This window comes from Motacilla alba, chromosome 2 (assembly GCF_015832195.1).
Source record: "Motacilla alba alba isolate MOTALB_02 chromosome 2, Motacilla_alba_V1.0_pri, whole genome shotgun sequence".
Classification (NCBI taxonomy): domain Eukaryota; kingdom Metazoa; phylum Chordata; class Aves; order Passeriformes; family Motacillidae; genus Motacilla; species Motacilla alba.
The window spans coordinates 13424833-13442671 of NC_052017.1; the positions used below are offsets into that span (position 1 = coordinate 13424833).

Below are 17839 nucleotides of genomic sequence, written 5' to 3' on the forward strand. Positions count from 1 at the left end.
TTCTATTTCTGCGCCTGCTCTGATCTTTGTGCTGTTAGCAGTGAGGTTTTAGTCTCCAAGTGTCAAGGACTTGATAGTCAAAAACAAAGCAAAAAAACCCAAAACCAACAAAAGAGCATGATGAAGGCAGTGAAGCTACAGAAATGAGAGAGGTGGAATGCAAGTCTGTTTTTCATTTAAAGGCAAAATGGTTGTGGGGTTTTTTGTTGTTGTTGCTGTTATGTCTTTGTGGAGTAATAGAAGGAAAATGAATCTTTGAAATTAAAAAAAAAAAAAAGAAGAATATGAAAAAAAAACTCCCTTGAAAGTAGAAGGCTTGAAATAAAATCACAAAATATCAAGCCTAACTTATCATTCTTTACTCAGGGGTTACTTTTATGTAACTGTTACTTTGAAATGGTTTGCATGAATATTGTGGCACTTGGATGCAGTAGTTAGTCCTCAGAGAGGTAATGAAAGAAAATCTTGAAGGTAATTTTATTCCTAATTTGTGGCCTGAAATCCTTGACAGAGTTATTCCTTACAACCCATATAAGGAAGCATATGAATTCAGTTTTTTAATGCACCATCACAGAATATAGATTCTCCGTCTTAAACTTCCACATAGGAAGATTTTGAGAGGCTCACACAATTTAAGCTCTTCTGTCCAGTTTTACATAAGAAATGCAAATTGCTGATGCAGCTTCAGCCTCTATCCAGTAACTGTGCCCTGGTGAAAACAGGACTGGTGTTTTTGCCTTCTGCTGGGCTTATGAACAGAGCCATCGCTCTGCTTCCTCATGAAACGAGGAAATCTCCTGTATCTTGGTTGAAAGGTTGTTTCAGCCAGCCACAAGTTTGTGCCATGTGTATAGCTGATGACACCTATTGCTAAACAGGGTGATTATTTGGAATGTAGGAGATTGCCTGTAATATGAAAACCTAGTAATTTATCATTATTACATTTCTATTTCTAAGCATAATTGTCTTAATCCTGTTACAGTGCATTGAAATGAACTGTTAATTATGCTATGTAAAACATCTGCCAATTAATTTTTCCTCATACTCTTTGAAGGTTGATAGTGTTTCAGTAATGTTTTGCTTTTACAATTGTCATTCACTGTAAGTTTTCTGAATTCAGAACCAGCAAGTTAACTTTCCTGTTAAGCGTAATGCTAGAAAAATAATAATTATCATATGAGTAAGTATTTTCTAAGGAGTGCTGTCTATTGATAAGAAGAGATTCGGAGTTAGAATTCAGGATTTCATTTCATGATTGTTGCACTCAGCAGCATGGAAAAGCTTCAGTTTTCTGTTCTCATTTGTTTTTCTGTCAAATTGCTGTGAGTGAGCAGAATGTTATGAATTTAAGTGAGCGCAGGATTCGTAACAGTGACATAACAAGAGTGGTTGGTGTGTTGGAACAATATATAAATGATTAGCAGCACTGATAGAAATTGCAAATGAGATTGCTTTTTATTTTCTTCTGAACTCAAACATTTGATATTCCAGTTATTACCTAAATTTCATTTTGATCACTGTGTTTTTTCAGATCCAATTGCTGTTCTTGCCATATTCTTCTGTGTGTGATTCTGAGTAAATTAGCTAGCTACCCTTTTTATGCAAGAATTCATTGCCTGTAGGAAAGGGGTGATACTGGTCAGAGGCATTTTGTAAGAACTAATGAGTAGTAACTTTTGTGCGCTTTCTGTTCCTAAGTTTTCATATTGAGAGTATGAGAGGCAATACTAGCAAATGCCTAGAAATACATGATTTGTATTGATTATTGGATAGAAAATTCTTGTGGAAAAATAGCACAGTCAGTGTTGAGCTTTAGAGGATGTATTCTAAGTGCGTGCTTGTCTTTGCTTAGAAGATGTTTGTATTACTTCAAGATACCTAATCACTGGGGATGCATCCAGAGATACTTTTTAAAAGCTGTAATAATTTCCCACCACTTCTTATTTAGCACCTATATAGACCTTCAGCTTGGTGATCCAAATGTCTGAACACTGAGCCAAGATCATAGATGGACTAATGTCAGACTATGCCACCAGCAGGGCTGTTATCAATAGGTACAGAATGATTTTATTGAAAGAGGTTATGTCTGACTGATGATTAAGCTGATGGTGTTATTTCCTCCATGGTGGTTAGGAATGCTGCAGATATATTTTTGTACCTTTTTATATTCTAATGGTGTGAGGCACAAGGTTGATTGCAATGTTTTAAAAGCATTTTTACGGCAATTTTGAGTGGTTTCAGCTAATAATTTTAATCAAGTTTTAGATCACTGCCCATATGAAAAAAAATAGGTAGTGAATGTGTGATTTCTGCAAGGTGCTGTTGTGGTTTCAATCTTTTACCATAGGAGATGCTCTAGTATTAATAAGCATGTCCTAGCACATTTATGACTCAAGATAAGACATTAATTCCTAGTGAATAATTAATATAACAGTTAAGTGGCTGTGATCATGAATGCTTTTTGACCAGTCTGAATTTCCTGGAATGTTCAGTGATAAGCCACATAAACTTCTGCATAATGCAGTACTTAGAACTGACCCTCAGGCTCAGTTTTGACTGTTAGCAGCTGGTGATTTACCTGGGATGTGGTGTGGCACATTTAAACTGGCTTCGTGCAGCACCATAGGGAGGCTGTGGCTGCCTTTGGAACACTGGCATTGAAGACACTTGCTGAAAAATTCCCAGTTTCATCTAAGACAACATACGTGTCCCTCCACTGTGCCAGGGTTGTCTTAGTGCCACCATTGCAGTGTCATCCAGAAGCCACACCCGTGTGTACAAATTTGTTGATTTGGAGTAAACCTTGTTTTGCTGCATCGTTGCCTTTAGATGCTTGGTGTTGATTCTCCCTTGATATTAAATGCAGGGAAAATAGTGAGATGAAATGTTTGCCATGGTTGCCTGAAAGTTTGCAGCAGAAATCGGAGTGAGACACAGATCCCTCTGAGGTGCTCCATGCTGGCATTACTTCATGGGGAATGTGTTTCCTGCCATGGATTTATACATAGGCATTATTTCTTTTTCAACTTGTTTTTCCTGTCTGTCTTTTCCAGACACTATCTCTTTCTTTAGTCTTTCAGGTCTTGTAAATCCGATAGGCCAGTGAGAGAAGGATAAGGATTTTTAGGGAGCTCTGTCATTAGTGTGTTAGGCATTGAAGTTTTTCTTGAAGAAAGGATAGTGCAGAAAGCTGTAGCTTTATAGGCTTCTTTGGCAGAACAGACACCTACTGTGTACCTAATCCCTTGGTTTTCACTTCTCTGGGATAAGCAAAGTGTAAAGAAACGGGGTTAGCATTACAATCACATGTTTTTGTTTCAGGACATACAGTAGGAACATGAAGTTTGAATAGAGCAGCACTTTTGAACTGAGTATGTTGGCCTGAATAAAGTACAGTGATTATGGTACCTGCAACAGACTGGTCCCTGTGAGAAGTTCTGAGATTAAGAACCAGCAGAATGTAATTTTAATGGTGTGATCAGTTTTTGAAATGTAGAATCTCATTTGATTAAACCAGTTTCTATGACAGCCCAGATCAGAGTGTTGGCATTAGGGAGAGTAATGTAAGTAGAGACAAGCAATGGACTTATTATAGGGAGAAGTAACAAACATGTGGATGTACTTAAACATGGGCTTTTGCAGAGCTTTGATTTCCATTCTAAATGGAAATCACATGCTAGAATTTTTGTGCTTTGGAAAAGCATTTAATTTTTTTCTAAATCATATCTTAATCCATCCAAACCTTTAAACTGAAGTTATTTTTGCATGTGGAACATCTTTTTTGATATTAAATTAAATCCTTAAAATGGACATAACAGGAAGTGCAGTGGGGCTGTTCTACGGTACTTTCATGAGCTAGCATTTTTGCCTATAAATACTTACCAAAGTTAATCCACATCTAATACACAAAAAACTCTTCCTTGATGGGATTAAGATTAAAGCAGAGCACATTTCCCATAAAATCTCAGAATTCAGATCTAGGTTTTGATATTTAGCAGCTGCTGTTTGATTTGAATGAATGCAATCTTTGCCAGATGTGACATATTAACTTTACTAATATGAATAATGAGCCTCTGTATATGAGCAAATAAGATTCATTAGTGTTTATCTAACATATCAAACATATGACAGATATTAAAATTCTTAGTCTAGGAAGAGATAGAAAAAGAAAGCAAGAATCAGAATTCTGGTTGTTTAGTTGGCTTAAGCCCTGAATAATTTTATAATCAGGTAAGTTGACACTTTAGGTCCTCAAAACCTTTAATGCAACACAACTGTTTGATTAAAAAAAAAAAAAAAGGCCTTGTATTTCTGGAGAAAACTGGGTTGGAGTGTGCATGCCACTACTCGATCAGTAGGCAAGATTTTCTCTGCTGATGGAGTTGCTCTAGTTATATTTTTGTTTAATGCCATCGCATGGTGGGATGCACCAGCTCTCAGTTACTCCTCCCAAGGAGGTCCCTCAAGTGTTGTTGGGGAGGTGTGTTTCAGGCCACCTCCAATGTTCTGTTTTCAGTACCTCCAGCAGTAATACATTACATTTTTATAAGCACTAAACATCATCCCCGACAAAACAGTTGTTGACCAAAAAAGCTGTTTTGTTTCCTTAGAGCTGTTTGTTTCATGTGTTCTGCATTTGTATATGTGGTGGCATAGGATGAGAGTGAGTCATCGTTTTTTTGTGTACCTCAGTGTAGAGGGTGGCCTGATAAAACAGCAGTGTCACCCACTTAACTTGAAGGACAAAACAGTTTGAGTCACTCCTGATGTTAAGAATGTCTTTGCACAACAGCTAAGTGAAATCTCCTCTCTTGCATATATCCTGCTGCATTCTATTTTGTCACAATAATAGAGACAAGTTTTATTCGTTTCCTGAACTATAAGGCTTATGATTCCTTAGTATTGTGGATACCTTATCAGAAATAATTAAATAATGGGTGATGTATTAAAATTTTCTAAAGACTGAAAATATCTTGGAAAAAGCTGTTACGTTAGGTTGGAATTCCCTCTATTGGAACCCAATGACTAAACTTGGGATTTTGAAATTTCCCGTAGTTTTACAACCTACACTTCCTTGAGAGCTCTCACATCCACCAAACTCATCTTTGAGAACTTCACGTTTTCCATCTGGGTAAATTGTAATGAGAGAAGACACATTTGTGAGACAAAAGGTTGATAGATGAACAAAATAGTATTTAAACATTTTATATGAACAAAATACTATTTAAAACAGTATTTAAACAGTGGCTAACAGGGCTGTAATGTCAGAAGGCTGCACACAACAGAACGAGACAGGTAAAATGACTACTGAATGGGGTCATTTAAGTTATTAAGAAGTTAATTATTTGTATGAATGTCATCGCTGTGGTGTATATATATGGACATGTAAGGGTGTGTTGTATGTGTACATGCATATATGTGTGCATTCAAGAGCTTTGTAAAAGTTTTTATGCACATGTGTTCATATATATGACTGGAGATGCAGAGCTTTATTGATTGCTCTGTGAGAGGGAACAGGAGCACATTTTTGTACACATAGTCACAAAGTAATGTGCAGACAAGTTTCAGTGACTGAATAACTGCTGAGAAGGCAGCAGGTCTAAGCTTGCAAGAGAATGAACTTCACTGGAGAGAATGCTGCCAGACTTGTAGCAGCAGCGAGTCACTTAGGAAACCTGTCCTAACTTGACTGAAAATTGCTTCCCCCGTTAGGTGGGAGGAAGGTTTTCTTTGGTGTTCAGTTTCTGTTTTCACCTATCTCATGCTGCTTACTCACCGGCTGAACCCTGATGAGGTCCTGCAAAGGGAGGAAGTCCCAAACAATAGTGTGTAAAACATGAAACCCCAGCCTGTCGAGAGAGGTGATTGTCCCACTGTGCTCCTCACTGGTGTGGCCTCACCTTGGAAATTGTGTGAAGTTTTGGGCACTGCAGGATAAGAAAGTTCTGAAGCTATTAGAGAATGTCCAAAGGAGAGCAATAAGGATAGGAAAGGGCCTTGAGAGGAAGCTGTGTGAGGAGCAGCTGCGGTCACTTGGTCTGTTCAGCCTGGAGAAGAGGAGACTGAGGGGAGACCTCATTGTGATCTTCAACATCCTCCTGAGGGAAAGAGGAGGGGCAGGCACTGATCTCTTCTCTCTAGTGATCTCTGACGTGACCCAAGGGAATGGCCTTAAGGTGTGTCTGGGGAGGTTTAGGCTGGATATTAGGAAAAGTTTCTTCACCCAGAGGGTGGTTGGGCACTGGATCAGACTCTGCAGGGAAGTTGTGACAGCACCAGCCTAACAGAGATCCAGAAGCATGGACAATGCTCTTGGGCACAGGGTGTGACTCTCAGGGTGTCCTGTACAGGGCCAGGACTTTGACTTCACCATCTTTCAGGTTTCCTTCCAACTCAACATATTCTGTAATTCTGTGATAAAAGGATAAAGAAGACTAGAGGCTGTTACTAGTATGATGAGAAATCTAATGGCACTCTAACCGTTGAAGTCTATTTTAATGTTGTTTATAAAATTAAATCTGATTTTATGATCAGATCAGAACTTACATAGAGGATAATGTTATGTGGAAGAGAAAAGCAACCCCCCCCCATTTATCTTATGGCTTTTAAAAATCTCTGTATATATCAAAATACTGCCGTAAGTTTGTTCTAGTCAGGAAGTTTATCTTTAAATTTACAATATGTTTATGTTGTATATAAAAAGTGAAAAGCTTATCTCAAATGTTGTTTAGCATAAACTGATGCTAAGTATGATTTTGAAGCTAAAAAAGTCACCTACATATTTTATCACCAATCAAATTTTTATTATAAATTACGTACTTGAGCAGCTTCATTCATCCAACTGAAGTTATTTCAGATGACCTTTTCCTCAACAGCCTCTGTCTGAACAGAATATTGTTCTGCTGTTAATTGTTTTGGACATAGTGTGTGAAAAATCTTAAGGGAGTTGAATTTTGTTGTTCAGGGTTCACAGTACATAATTTTGCTTGCATGTTTACTGCTGGCCTGTCAAAATATATGATGGAATAAATTTCTTCTACAGATCAACTAATCATGAAAATAGTGTTGAGGTGTTTGATTGACATAGTGAAGCTGTTAATTTAGAGAGTATCAAGATCAGATGGAAGCTATTGCAATTAAGAAGTGACTGTGTTCTCAGCTGAAAATGTTTAGTGCTGCATTTTAGATTTTTTGTGCATCTTTATGCTTTCTCATGGATGTATTAGGGAATTTCTGTGATTTGTTACATTTAAATACTTAATGTTCAACACAATTTCAGTGCAAATTTTTCTCTTTTATAATAGCTGTTTTTATATTGATTGGGGAGAACTGCTGTACATGTAATGTTTCTGTACTCTAAAGGGTTTTGGAGAACAAAGGATTTAGCCATGATGAGATTTTGCTGTGGCTTTTTTTGTTTTGTTTTCATTTTTATAACTTTGGTTCAAAACGTTATAGTAGCAAGCTAAAAATCTTTCTGCTCATTTCTCTGTGACTTGCTCCCTTATGCTTATAGGTTCCTTGTCACTATATGGTACTGCTCCAAGGTTTGTATTATGAAGTTATATTCAATATACCATTCATAGTAAGACCTTTGATACCATGGTGTGGCATAAATGTTAAATTTGCTACTTTCATATCCATAGCACTTGAAAGTTAGTAGTTCAGTTTTTATTGAAAGCCACATTTTTCACGTTTGTTCTGCTTTTTTTAAATTTTATTTTACATTCAAGCATATGATATTGACAGGTGTCACACAGAGTCTGGAGGGCAAAAGGCTTCTTATGTCCCTAAAATTCCAGACACAGATATGGTGGTAAAGCAAATGTGCTTAGGTGGGAAAAATTGTAGATACCCTCTGAAGTCCCTAAAGAAATTTAGCCGTAGCCTAATAGTGGTAATTTTCTTCCTTGGGTGAGTTGAGCAATTTTCTCATGCTTTCAGTACTTCTGATCCAGTGCTGAGGCTGCTGTTTCTCATTTTTTCACTAGCATGATCTGCTTGCTCATGTACAGCTGCTTCAGAGTAGTTTGTTCCAGGTTTTGGCCTCACATTTCAGCTGCACACTCAGGTGTCTGTAGCCTGATACTGCCTTATTTCCTTATTCAAGATTGCAGGAAACAAGCAAGCATAAGCCTCACATTAAAACAGTGCTGAACTGATATCACAGCTCTCACTGAAGAGAAGTAGGGTAGAGGCCCTTAGCCAAGTCTTTGAGGATGCTTGTGAGATGCTCGCTCCAACTGACCCCTTGTCATATAGAAATGCACCTGACAGGCTTGGGAGACTGCTTTGCCTGAAGTTTTGGTGGATTGTTTGAAGATTAGAAAATACCGGAGGAAGAGGGAAATTGATTCTAAATTTATGTTAACAGTAGTAAACAAAAATTCAGTAAGCATATCTGCTTTCTTGGATAAACCACACATCCTACCTTGGCTTTATCTCTCTTTTGGCTCACAAGCTTTATTCCTACTACTATTTATTAAGGAATATGAAAGTGATCAGTGTTACAAAAACTATAAGTTAACATGCATCTGTTTCAGATTGTTTTATTCTGCAGCCACTCGACAAAATGTGGATTCAAATGTATGCTGGAGCTAGTGCTTCTGTGAGCCAAGCAGGAAAATTAGGGTGGTAATTTTCCCATAATTTGGGAAACATCTTGTAGATAGCGTGTTTTTCAATGGTCACAATACACCTTTCCATTCCTCACAGCTAGTGTTGCTCATGCTGCTTCATGTGGCCAAGACATATGTTTGAATAGTGGGATTCACAAGGAAGCCAGCCTAGCTATGGCACGTTGATAGGGGGTATTAATTTTTTTCATTGTTTTGGGGGGTCTTTTGGGTTTGTTTGATGAACCATTGTGCTTAGTTATAAGCAAAAGGAGTCTAGTGCAAAGAGAAGGGCTGGTGAACACATGAAGGTTCACGCTTTTAACAAGTGGGAAAAGAGAAAACTCCTGTTTTTCTTCCCTCAGCTGTTGCGGCTCTCTCAGCAGTCTGACTGCGTTCCCATGTGACATTTTTGCACTGTATTTCTAGGTCAATGGTGACACAACTAGCGTGCTTGTGCCCAAATTGATCATCTCAGTCTGCTGTGCTCCACATGGCTTTCACATCTATCTTTGCCATAGGCTGTGTTTGCATTTCCTGAAGTCTTAAGAAACAGGGACAGCTCAGCAGGCACACATTAACTTCTCATACGTGTTCTCACTCATATGAGTGAGCTTTGCAAATAGATCAGTGATGTGGGAAAAGTTGGTATAAAATCAGTGTCAGAAACAGAGGTGACATGTTGCTAAGATTATGAAAATTTGGCCAGATTAATTCTTCCAGAGAAGAACTGCTGATGCTGGACCTTAGTGTGCACCTTCTACTGTATGTTCTCTTTCTCCTTCATGTAGGTGAAAAAAACCCCGGCGCAGTCGGGTTCACAAGCAGAGAATCATGCCTTTAAGGGCATTACTTTTTTTGTTAATTGATAAAGTTATAACCAAAAGTGGTTATAACCACGTTGTTGGATTTGAGAGAGGATCAGAAACAAGTGAACAGCATCTACTGTAAGAGATAGGGCTGGTGAACAGCCTGTCCCTCCCGTTCCTCCCTTTGGCGGAAGTCTCTTGGACATGAGCACTGCTTCTCAGGGCATAGCCACTTTCATTCCTGGCTGTTGTGCTCATTCTGCTGCCCCAAGAGTGTCACTGCTCTGTGGGGACACTGCAAGGCCTCTGGTCCCAGCCTGTAGCCACCCTGCATTTGGCAGGAGGTGAAGCATGAGGCCAGTCACCTGTATGGCTTTTGGATGCATGGATAAGTGTCACTGAGCACCTCTTTGCTGGCAGCTGTGGCAGGCCTGTGACTGTAATTCAGGGTGCTTAAAACCTGGATTTTCCCAGCCAGGCTAAAACTGGGTTATGAGGACAACAGAGATTCAGAGAGATGGGTAAGAGGACAGAGCTAAAGGGCAAAGCTGGGAAAAAGAGGAAAACTGGCACTCAGAGCTGGATTTGATGATAAGCCTGACAACACCAGAGAGATGTGCTTTTGCAGATCTCAGCTGTGTAGTTGTCGTTTTAAATAAAATGGGGTGAACAAGTAATTTCTGAATTTAATTTTCTTGAACTTAGTTTCTCTCCAAGACTGCAAAGCTCCATAGATGGTGATGGTACTTCAAAAATTCTGTAGGTTTGCAAGTAGGAAAATATTTCTGATAAAGCTCTCTTTTGGCTAATGAAATAGGAACTTACGTGTGAGTTAGTATTGATGGCAGATTCAGTAATGACATGTGATGCAATTACTTTACTAGAGAGAGAAGCACTTAGACATATTTAAGGTATTTCTGAACCTGGGCGTCAGCTGGAGGTGATTGAAAATACACTATTTCTGCACATTTCTTCACGTAATTACTGTGGAAAATATTGTGGCATTGTAGTAAAAAGCAGAGAGTTTTGAATGCTAATAGCTGTAGGGGGAAGAGAATTCCCAGAGAAATGCTATTCTATAAATCCATGCTAATCTCCCCAACAGAAAGCAGAAGAAGAGGAGCTTGTCCTCACACCTGATGGCACCAGAGAATTCCTCACTTTTGAAGTTCCACTGAATGACTCTGGGTCAGCTGGGCTTGGCGTGAGTGTCAAAGGTAACCGGTCAAAAGAAAACCATGCCGATTTAGGAATCTTCGTCAAGTCCATTATTAATGGTGGAGCAGCATCCAAGGTAAGAGGGAATATCTGTGTACTTTGATCTTCCTCCATTTTCCATAATAAGTTATTTTGCAAATATCCATAGATTGAAGAAGAATGAGATCTCTAGGGTTCACCAATTATACCATCAGAGGTAGCATTTAGATTTCTACTCACGTGTTTGCACGTCCCAGGATTTAAACAGCCCTAACAGATTCGGGAAGGTCTCTGGTACAGTTCCATTAGTATGCTGCTTGAGCAAACAGATTATGATAATAGCTTTCAGTGCAAATCTGTAATTGGAATAGACATTTCCTATAGTGGCTGCAATGGAAGCTATTATTGCAGTGTTCATTTCGCCATAAACCCTTAGGACTGAGTGTAGTTGGTTGAATATTTTTCTTTTGATTTGGTTTTTTTTTTTATTCTCTCCAGTAGACAAATCTTCCTTTGTGTGTGTTTTATGTAACTATCTATAATTTTTATGTTTCCAGGATGGCAGGCTTCGAGTGAATGATCAACTAATAGCAGTTAATGGAGAATCATTATTGGGCAAAACAAATCAAGACGCTATGGAAACCTTAAGGAGGTCCATGTCCACTGAAGGGAACAAACGAGGAATGATTCAGCTTATTGTGGCGAGGCGAATAAGTAAATGCAATGAGGTAATAAGCTTTTGATATTGGGATTGGCAATTTCCACTTCTGAGGTATTTGTGTTTACAGGAGATGTCATGTTTCCTCTGGGACTTGAAAAATAATATCTGAGAAGCTAAAGAAAGAGAGAACTACAGAATTATCTGGATTTCAGTGTTAGACATGCTAACGTTATTACTGATCAATAAAGTTTTTCTTTCGAGAATTTTTGTCAATGAAAAACAGGAAACACTGAATAAAACTGTATTGATTTTGTAATTGGATCTCACTGTTTACGTGATTTTTGTTCAGCGGAGTTTTTTATGGAGGTCTATTAGATCTTTCATTTATAGACTTTGTGTTAACTGACTTGTTTCTTTGTCACTTCCAGTTTTTTTTAACTAAGAGTAGAGCTCTTATATTTCATCATTATATTTTATCTAAACAAAAGATTCATGTATAGATTCTACAAAACTTTGTCTAGGCCTTAATTGTAGGGGAGGTTGAACTACTGAATTTAGGGTGAAATGGTGATTCTTCTGATGATTTGCGACTTTTGTCTTCTCTAGTGCAATATTAATTTGTTGATGTTTTGAATATATTCATGATTTCTAATAGTTTAGCTTCTATTTAATGTAAGTAATGCTATATACTAGGAATATATGGAAATATAATGAGAAGGACTGTAGATGTTGGGGAAGACTGAATTAGACTTCAGAAGAAATTGAAGAAAGGACTGAGTTAAGTAGGATACAGCTGAATGGTGTGTCAGAAATGCATCTCTTCTTTAGAAATCTAAAAGTCAATTCTTTCATTCTTGCTAATATAGTAAGGTCTTATCAGGAATGTTGTTTCTTAATCATCATGCTTCAAAAACGATGTGCACAAATTGGTTTAGTATCACTGCTCCTGCCTAGGGGAAAAAAGAATGGTGTACTTTTTAATGCATAAATCTAACCTTCAGAAAAAATCAGTCCGTAGTGTATTATAAAATCATGTCTGAGAAAGACACTAGGCTTTTTGAAAGTGTTAAGCTCCTCTTGATTAACTGCTTATACAAAGTTTTTGTACACATGCATGTTTATATATGCACACTGCTAGAAAGCCAGTTTGGATTGTTGCATTTGTTGGATTTATTGGATTTGTTGGATTTGTCTTGCTTAGTGTTGGAGGAATTCTGACCTTTTTTGTATGTGGTGATGTCCTTATCTAGGCCTAATTCAGACTGTTCTTTGGAGACTGTTCCTTGTTTACCCAATTTCCAATTTGTAGATGCTACTACATGTTATTACACAAAAAGGGTGAAATATTTTAGACTATTTCTGTGTTTAGTTGGTTTTGTTTTTTTTTTTCCTAAAAGGATGTAGAACCTGATCCGTTTTGTCCTAGTGAAAGTCTTCTCGATTTAATTAATCCAGACAGTGTTTGTAAACACAAGGGAGATAATCCAGCAGTGATGAAACAAAGACATTTTTCCTTGAATCCAGCACAATTTTTACTCATTCAAGAGTAGCTTGGTCCGCTATATGTGCTTGGCATTTAATACAATTTATTTTGCAGAAATCGGGTGCCAAAAGCAGCACAGCTGACTGCAATATATGTGCTTCAAGATAAAAGAACTGATTGTGCAAACAGATTTAGATACACTGAAATGTACCTGCACAAGGGCAGGATAGGCCCTGCCTTTCTGGGCCTCCTTTACAGTTTTTTGTGCATTTTCCCAACTCCTTAAGATGCTGGCAAGATGAGCTATAATGATTAGGAAAGCATTGATATGTCACTATTGCTGTAGTAATCATCTCTACAAAGTAATTTTTGTGAGTAATTTTTCCAAAGAATTATTGCTTTTATCACACTTACCCAAAGGAAATACGATGCCAATACTGTTTGCATATTTTAATATGATGAAAGGATGACTTGTAAAGCTGTTTACCTGCTGAGCTGGCAATATGCAAGAAGTCACTTTTCTGGAAGTCTTGCAATGCCCTGACTTCAATGAAATGGAAAGCAAAGAGAGGTTTTTTCCTTGGTATTTTGCAATTAAACCCTATATCCTCTTTCAAGAATGTGACCAGTTTAAGCTTTAGATATTGTTAGGCTGATGTAACACTGATAAGCTGTGATAATGTTATATCTGAATGTTGCAGGAACACCATATATGAGTGTGGTATTCAGTCAGCTCGGTCCCTCAGTAGTGGCTGTGGGGCCTGAAAACTGGCTGGAGACAGCATCACCTCAGTGGCTGGCCTTGTCTTGGCTGTATTTTGCTTAATTTAGCATCACAGATTGCTTAGACATGCTGGTATACAAATTTTCCCCTTGGAACATTCCAGTAACAGCCACCAGGAAAGATTTTTAGTATTAGAACACAAAAAGAGATGACATTTGACTGACGGCAAATTCCGGAGCTTGCAGATTAGAAACAACAGCATAAAAATGGCAGACCCTTATCTTAATAACTCCCACCTTTTATCACCATAGCAGCACAGAATCATTTAGATTAAAGACTGTTGACTCCAACCATTAACCCAGCACTGCCAAATTCATCCCTAAACCATGTTGCCTAGTGCCACATCTACACGTTTTGAAGACCTGCAGAGATGGTGACTCAGCCACTTCCCTGGGCATCCCTGTTCCAAAGCTTGACTGTACTTTTCATGAAATATTTTACTTAATATCCTGTCTCAATCTTCCCTGGCATAACTGGTGACTGCTTTCTCTTGTCCTATCACTTTCTACCTTTGGGAAAGCACCAACCCCCACCTGTCTAAATCCTCCTTTTTGAGAGCTGTAGAGAGCAAAAAGGTCTCTCCTTAGCCTTCTCTTTACTCCAGGCTAAACGCCCCCAGCTCCTCAGAAAGGGGGGTTTACTGGTTTAATTAAATATAAAAACAAACGTTCAACTTTGGAAAAAGTATTTCCCAGTGTTTTCTCTGCTTTTCTCCTTCTTTTTGTTCTTCAAAGGATTCACCATAAAAAACCAGCAGATAAAAATATCCTGTTCAACTGATTTCTTTCCTTTGTTGATTCAGCATTGTATGTGCCCACTTTGTAGACAAAAACATAGCTTCGTTTCTTGTTAGTCTGAACTACAGTTAAGTGGAGCTGGTTTGGTGTTACTCCCTTTTGTGTGTCACCAAGAACAAGTGTTCACTCTGCTCTGTTCCAGTGCCCTGTGAGGTCAGGTCTTGGCTGATTCCCTGCCACACCATGGAGCACCCACAGGTGTCTCAAAAGGGAAATCTGTGCAAGGGGTGACAATGCCAATGCAGAAATAATTGTGCTAAACATGTGGATGATAAAAGCAGTTGCTCTCTGGGTGATAAAAAATCCCTCAACAGAATAACAGCAAAAATAACAAAAAACCCCAAGCCTTTTTTTCCCCCGCCTTCAAGTTCAGCAATTGTTTTGCATTTGTGAAGTCAAACTGACTTCCTTTGAGATAGACTACACAGTCTGCTTCTTTCTTTAGTAAAACTGAGTTTGAATTGGATTTTTAAGGCAGTTAGTGGTATGAAACTGTTCTTTTGGTTTTAATGTCAATTTTCACAATCAGCCCTCAGAATTGCTGAGGAGGGAGAATTAATTTTGCAGCACGATTCTGCAGATTTTTGTTTCTGATGTTTCAATTTAGAGTAGGATTTTTGTGTCCTTTTTGTACTTTGTTTGCTTTCTAGAAGTGAATGACAGAACTTCTGTTGTCCTGGGTTGAGAGAGGCAGAACAGTTGCCTCTGATCTGCTGCAGAGCCACTGTCTTTGTCAGAGAGTTTTCTTTGGCTTCTTTAACATGAAACTGTTTCAAAACTTTGTGAAGTGACCTGGGATACTCCTTTCCCATGCTATCCTTATTCTCAAACAGCTTCACAAGTTCTCCTGTTGTAAACTAAGCCTTCAGAGCAATTGTAGTAACAATGTAAATGTACATAAACACCGTAAGAGTATTATCTTGACTTCAGAGAGGCAGGGAGGCATTTATATCATCAACCCTTCCAAAACTGTAGAGTCAAAAGAGACCACAAACTTCCCGGAAGGTAAAAAGAGATTTTGTGCTGCTGTGGTTTTGCTGAAGATTTGCCTCTAGGAAGAATTTTCATTGACTCACCAGAAGATAGTGCGTAATCCATCTAGGTTTTCAAGTGAATTGTATTGTAGTAAATATTGATATAAGCATGGAGTGTTAGTTATGAATGAACTCTAAGCCAAAGCTGTGCATCTGAGATTTTCTCCTGTTTGCATTATGTCTATACAGAGTACAGCAATGTAGAATTCTGCAAGCTGCGCTACCACAAACCTTGCAAAACTGTGTTTAATATCTCAGCCACTCCAGACAAAATCACACGCTGAATGTTTGATGGACACTGTTAGATTAGTGTAACAAAAACATTTAATTTGGGATTTGGCTATATCTGAGGTTCCCTTTCCCCCCATTTTAAAAAAAGTAAACATTCTGTTCTGTTCTGTTCTGTGTTTTCAGCTTCCAGCCTTGCTTGCTAACTCATCAAGTTTCCTACATAAGCACGGAGAGACTCTTTAAGACACATTTCCAAAGTTGTGAAAACAGTGGGAAAAGTTGAGAGAATAACAATAATACTGACTTGATATTCATATATGGCCAGTTTTTAACACCTCATTTTTCAGAAGAGGCGGCCATCAGCTTTTTAGATCTTTAAAACTCAGGCTTGAAATGTTTTAAACTGCTCAGATTTAAGGAGAAACAGTGGAGTTCCTTGTGCTGTGTTCTGTTAATTAGTGATGCTGTTGTGATTAGCCTTTATGGGCAAACAGCTGGCGGCTGCAGCGCCAGAACGTGCTCAGCACTCAGGCACAACAGCCAGGCACATCCCTGCAGCTGGTGGCTCCATGTGCTGATTCAAGAAAATAAAGGTAATTGTTACTTTTGGAATTGTTACTTTTGGAATCCTGTGCTTTTCAGTCCTTCAACCTGGACAGCTTAGAGACACAGATTGCATGTCTGCACTCTGTTCATGTCACAGGCAGGCAGCACTTGTCTGCCATTAAGTGAGAGAGCATCACCATTTTTGTCAAAATGAGAAATTTCAAGGGTTTTTCTTGTTTAGACCTCCCCCCCGCCCTTCTTTTTTTGACAGAATGAATATTTTGCCGAACCTGCCTGAAATGAAGCTTTGCAAATGATTTGCAGATCCCCAGATTTCTTCATGCATGTCTGTTCATTTTTTTCTCCCTTTGAAAATGAGCGAACTGTGAAGCAGAGTCCTGATTCCCGACCGTATAAGGACCTCATCATTCATGAAATAAATTGACTGATAGATCAGCGAGACTTTGCAAATGAGTGGTTTCATTATAAAAGAAACAAACAAGCATCTTCTATTTTCTAGTGTGTGTGCAAGTATAAAATATTCAGCATCGTTTTCCCCTGCATGTATTGCCAAGTTACCTACATTGAAATGTAGGTGACAGGTTTGTTTTTTCTTTCTCACTAGATTAGTCTTGTGATGACCTTTTGGAATTTAACTGTCAAAAAGTCTTTAGCATCTTCTCCAAACACAGTGATTTCCCTGTTCATTCCCATCCCAACTCATTGATAAAGCTGTTTATCAACTTAAGCTGTTCCCAGCTCTGATTCCTAGGGGAATCTACAACTCTTCTCCATCCTGAAAATCAATCTTTGTGTCCAATTCTTTAGCCAGTTTTCAACCCATAAAATTAAAATTTAGTCCAGTCCTGTGAAAACTTAGTTTCTTTAATGCCTTTGATATTGATGCCTTGATATAGACTAGTAGTATTTTAAAAGTATCTATGTTGGAAAACAAAGCTGTAGTATTTTGGACATCTTAACCACAGTACAGAGATATGAAGGAAAAAAGAAAGCCTGGAGAATAATTCTGTGTGACAGAAAGAGCTTCAGCATTCTGGATGCAGTGTCATATTTAGCAAATTTGTGTACCCACTTCTGTAACATCCATAACCCTTGCTTTCCTATATTTGGACAATTTATTTTCTGAAGGGAAAAGGGAGTCTGATTCTTTTTTCATGAAAAAAAAAAGTTTGTTTATGCTTTGAATATTTTGGCACTCTTCTTGTGCATAAACCTTTTTCATATTTATGTACATAACTTCAAATAGGATGGATGGTGGTGTTTAAGTAAAAGGGACTGCATTATTTGTCCTTTTATCATCTAGATAAGCAGCAGCTGGGCTAGCTGGTACAGACAGTACTTTAGCAAACAGCTGATTTTTATCTGAATGACAAAGGGTCAGGGTAGAGCCTTTTTTTATTTAAAAAATTAATCTTGCTTTTTTAGTTTTAGAGAATGGATAGAAAAGGAGCTACAGGCAATCTGTAGCATGGGAGGTTTTATTGCATTTTTACTAATATGGTCATTTAGTACAGATCAGTGCTAGGATGCAGAGAGGGAACTCTCTCTTTTCAGTCTAGAGGGAAGAAAGATGAGGGGATCTTTACCAGTCAATGTCTATAAATACCTGATGAAAGTAATAAAGAAGTAATAAAGAATACTGATCCAGACTCTTCTCACAG

The 17839-nt window shown here is 38.2% G+C and overlaps 1 protein-coding gene across 19 annotated transcripts in view; it reads left to right on the forward strand.

Moving 5' to 3' along the window:
* PARD3 (par-3 family cell polarity regulator) overlaps positions 1 to 17839 on the forward strand; it is a 443621-nt gene that overhangs the window by 257915 nt on the left and 167867 nt on the right. For all 19 annotated transcript variants that reach the window (XM_038128982.1, XM_038128975.1, XM_038128984.1 and 16 more), the window contains 2 exons: positions 10530 to 10718; positions 11179 to 11349. In XM_038128982.1, the coding sequence (XP_037984910.1) occupies positions 10530 to 10718; positions 11179 to 11349 (360 nt within the window). The remainder of the gene's footprint in view (positions 1 to 10529; positions 10719 to 11178; positions 11350 to 17839) is intronic.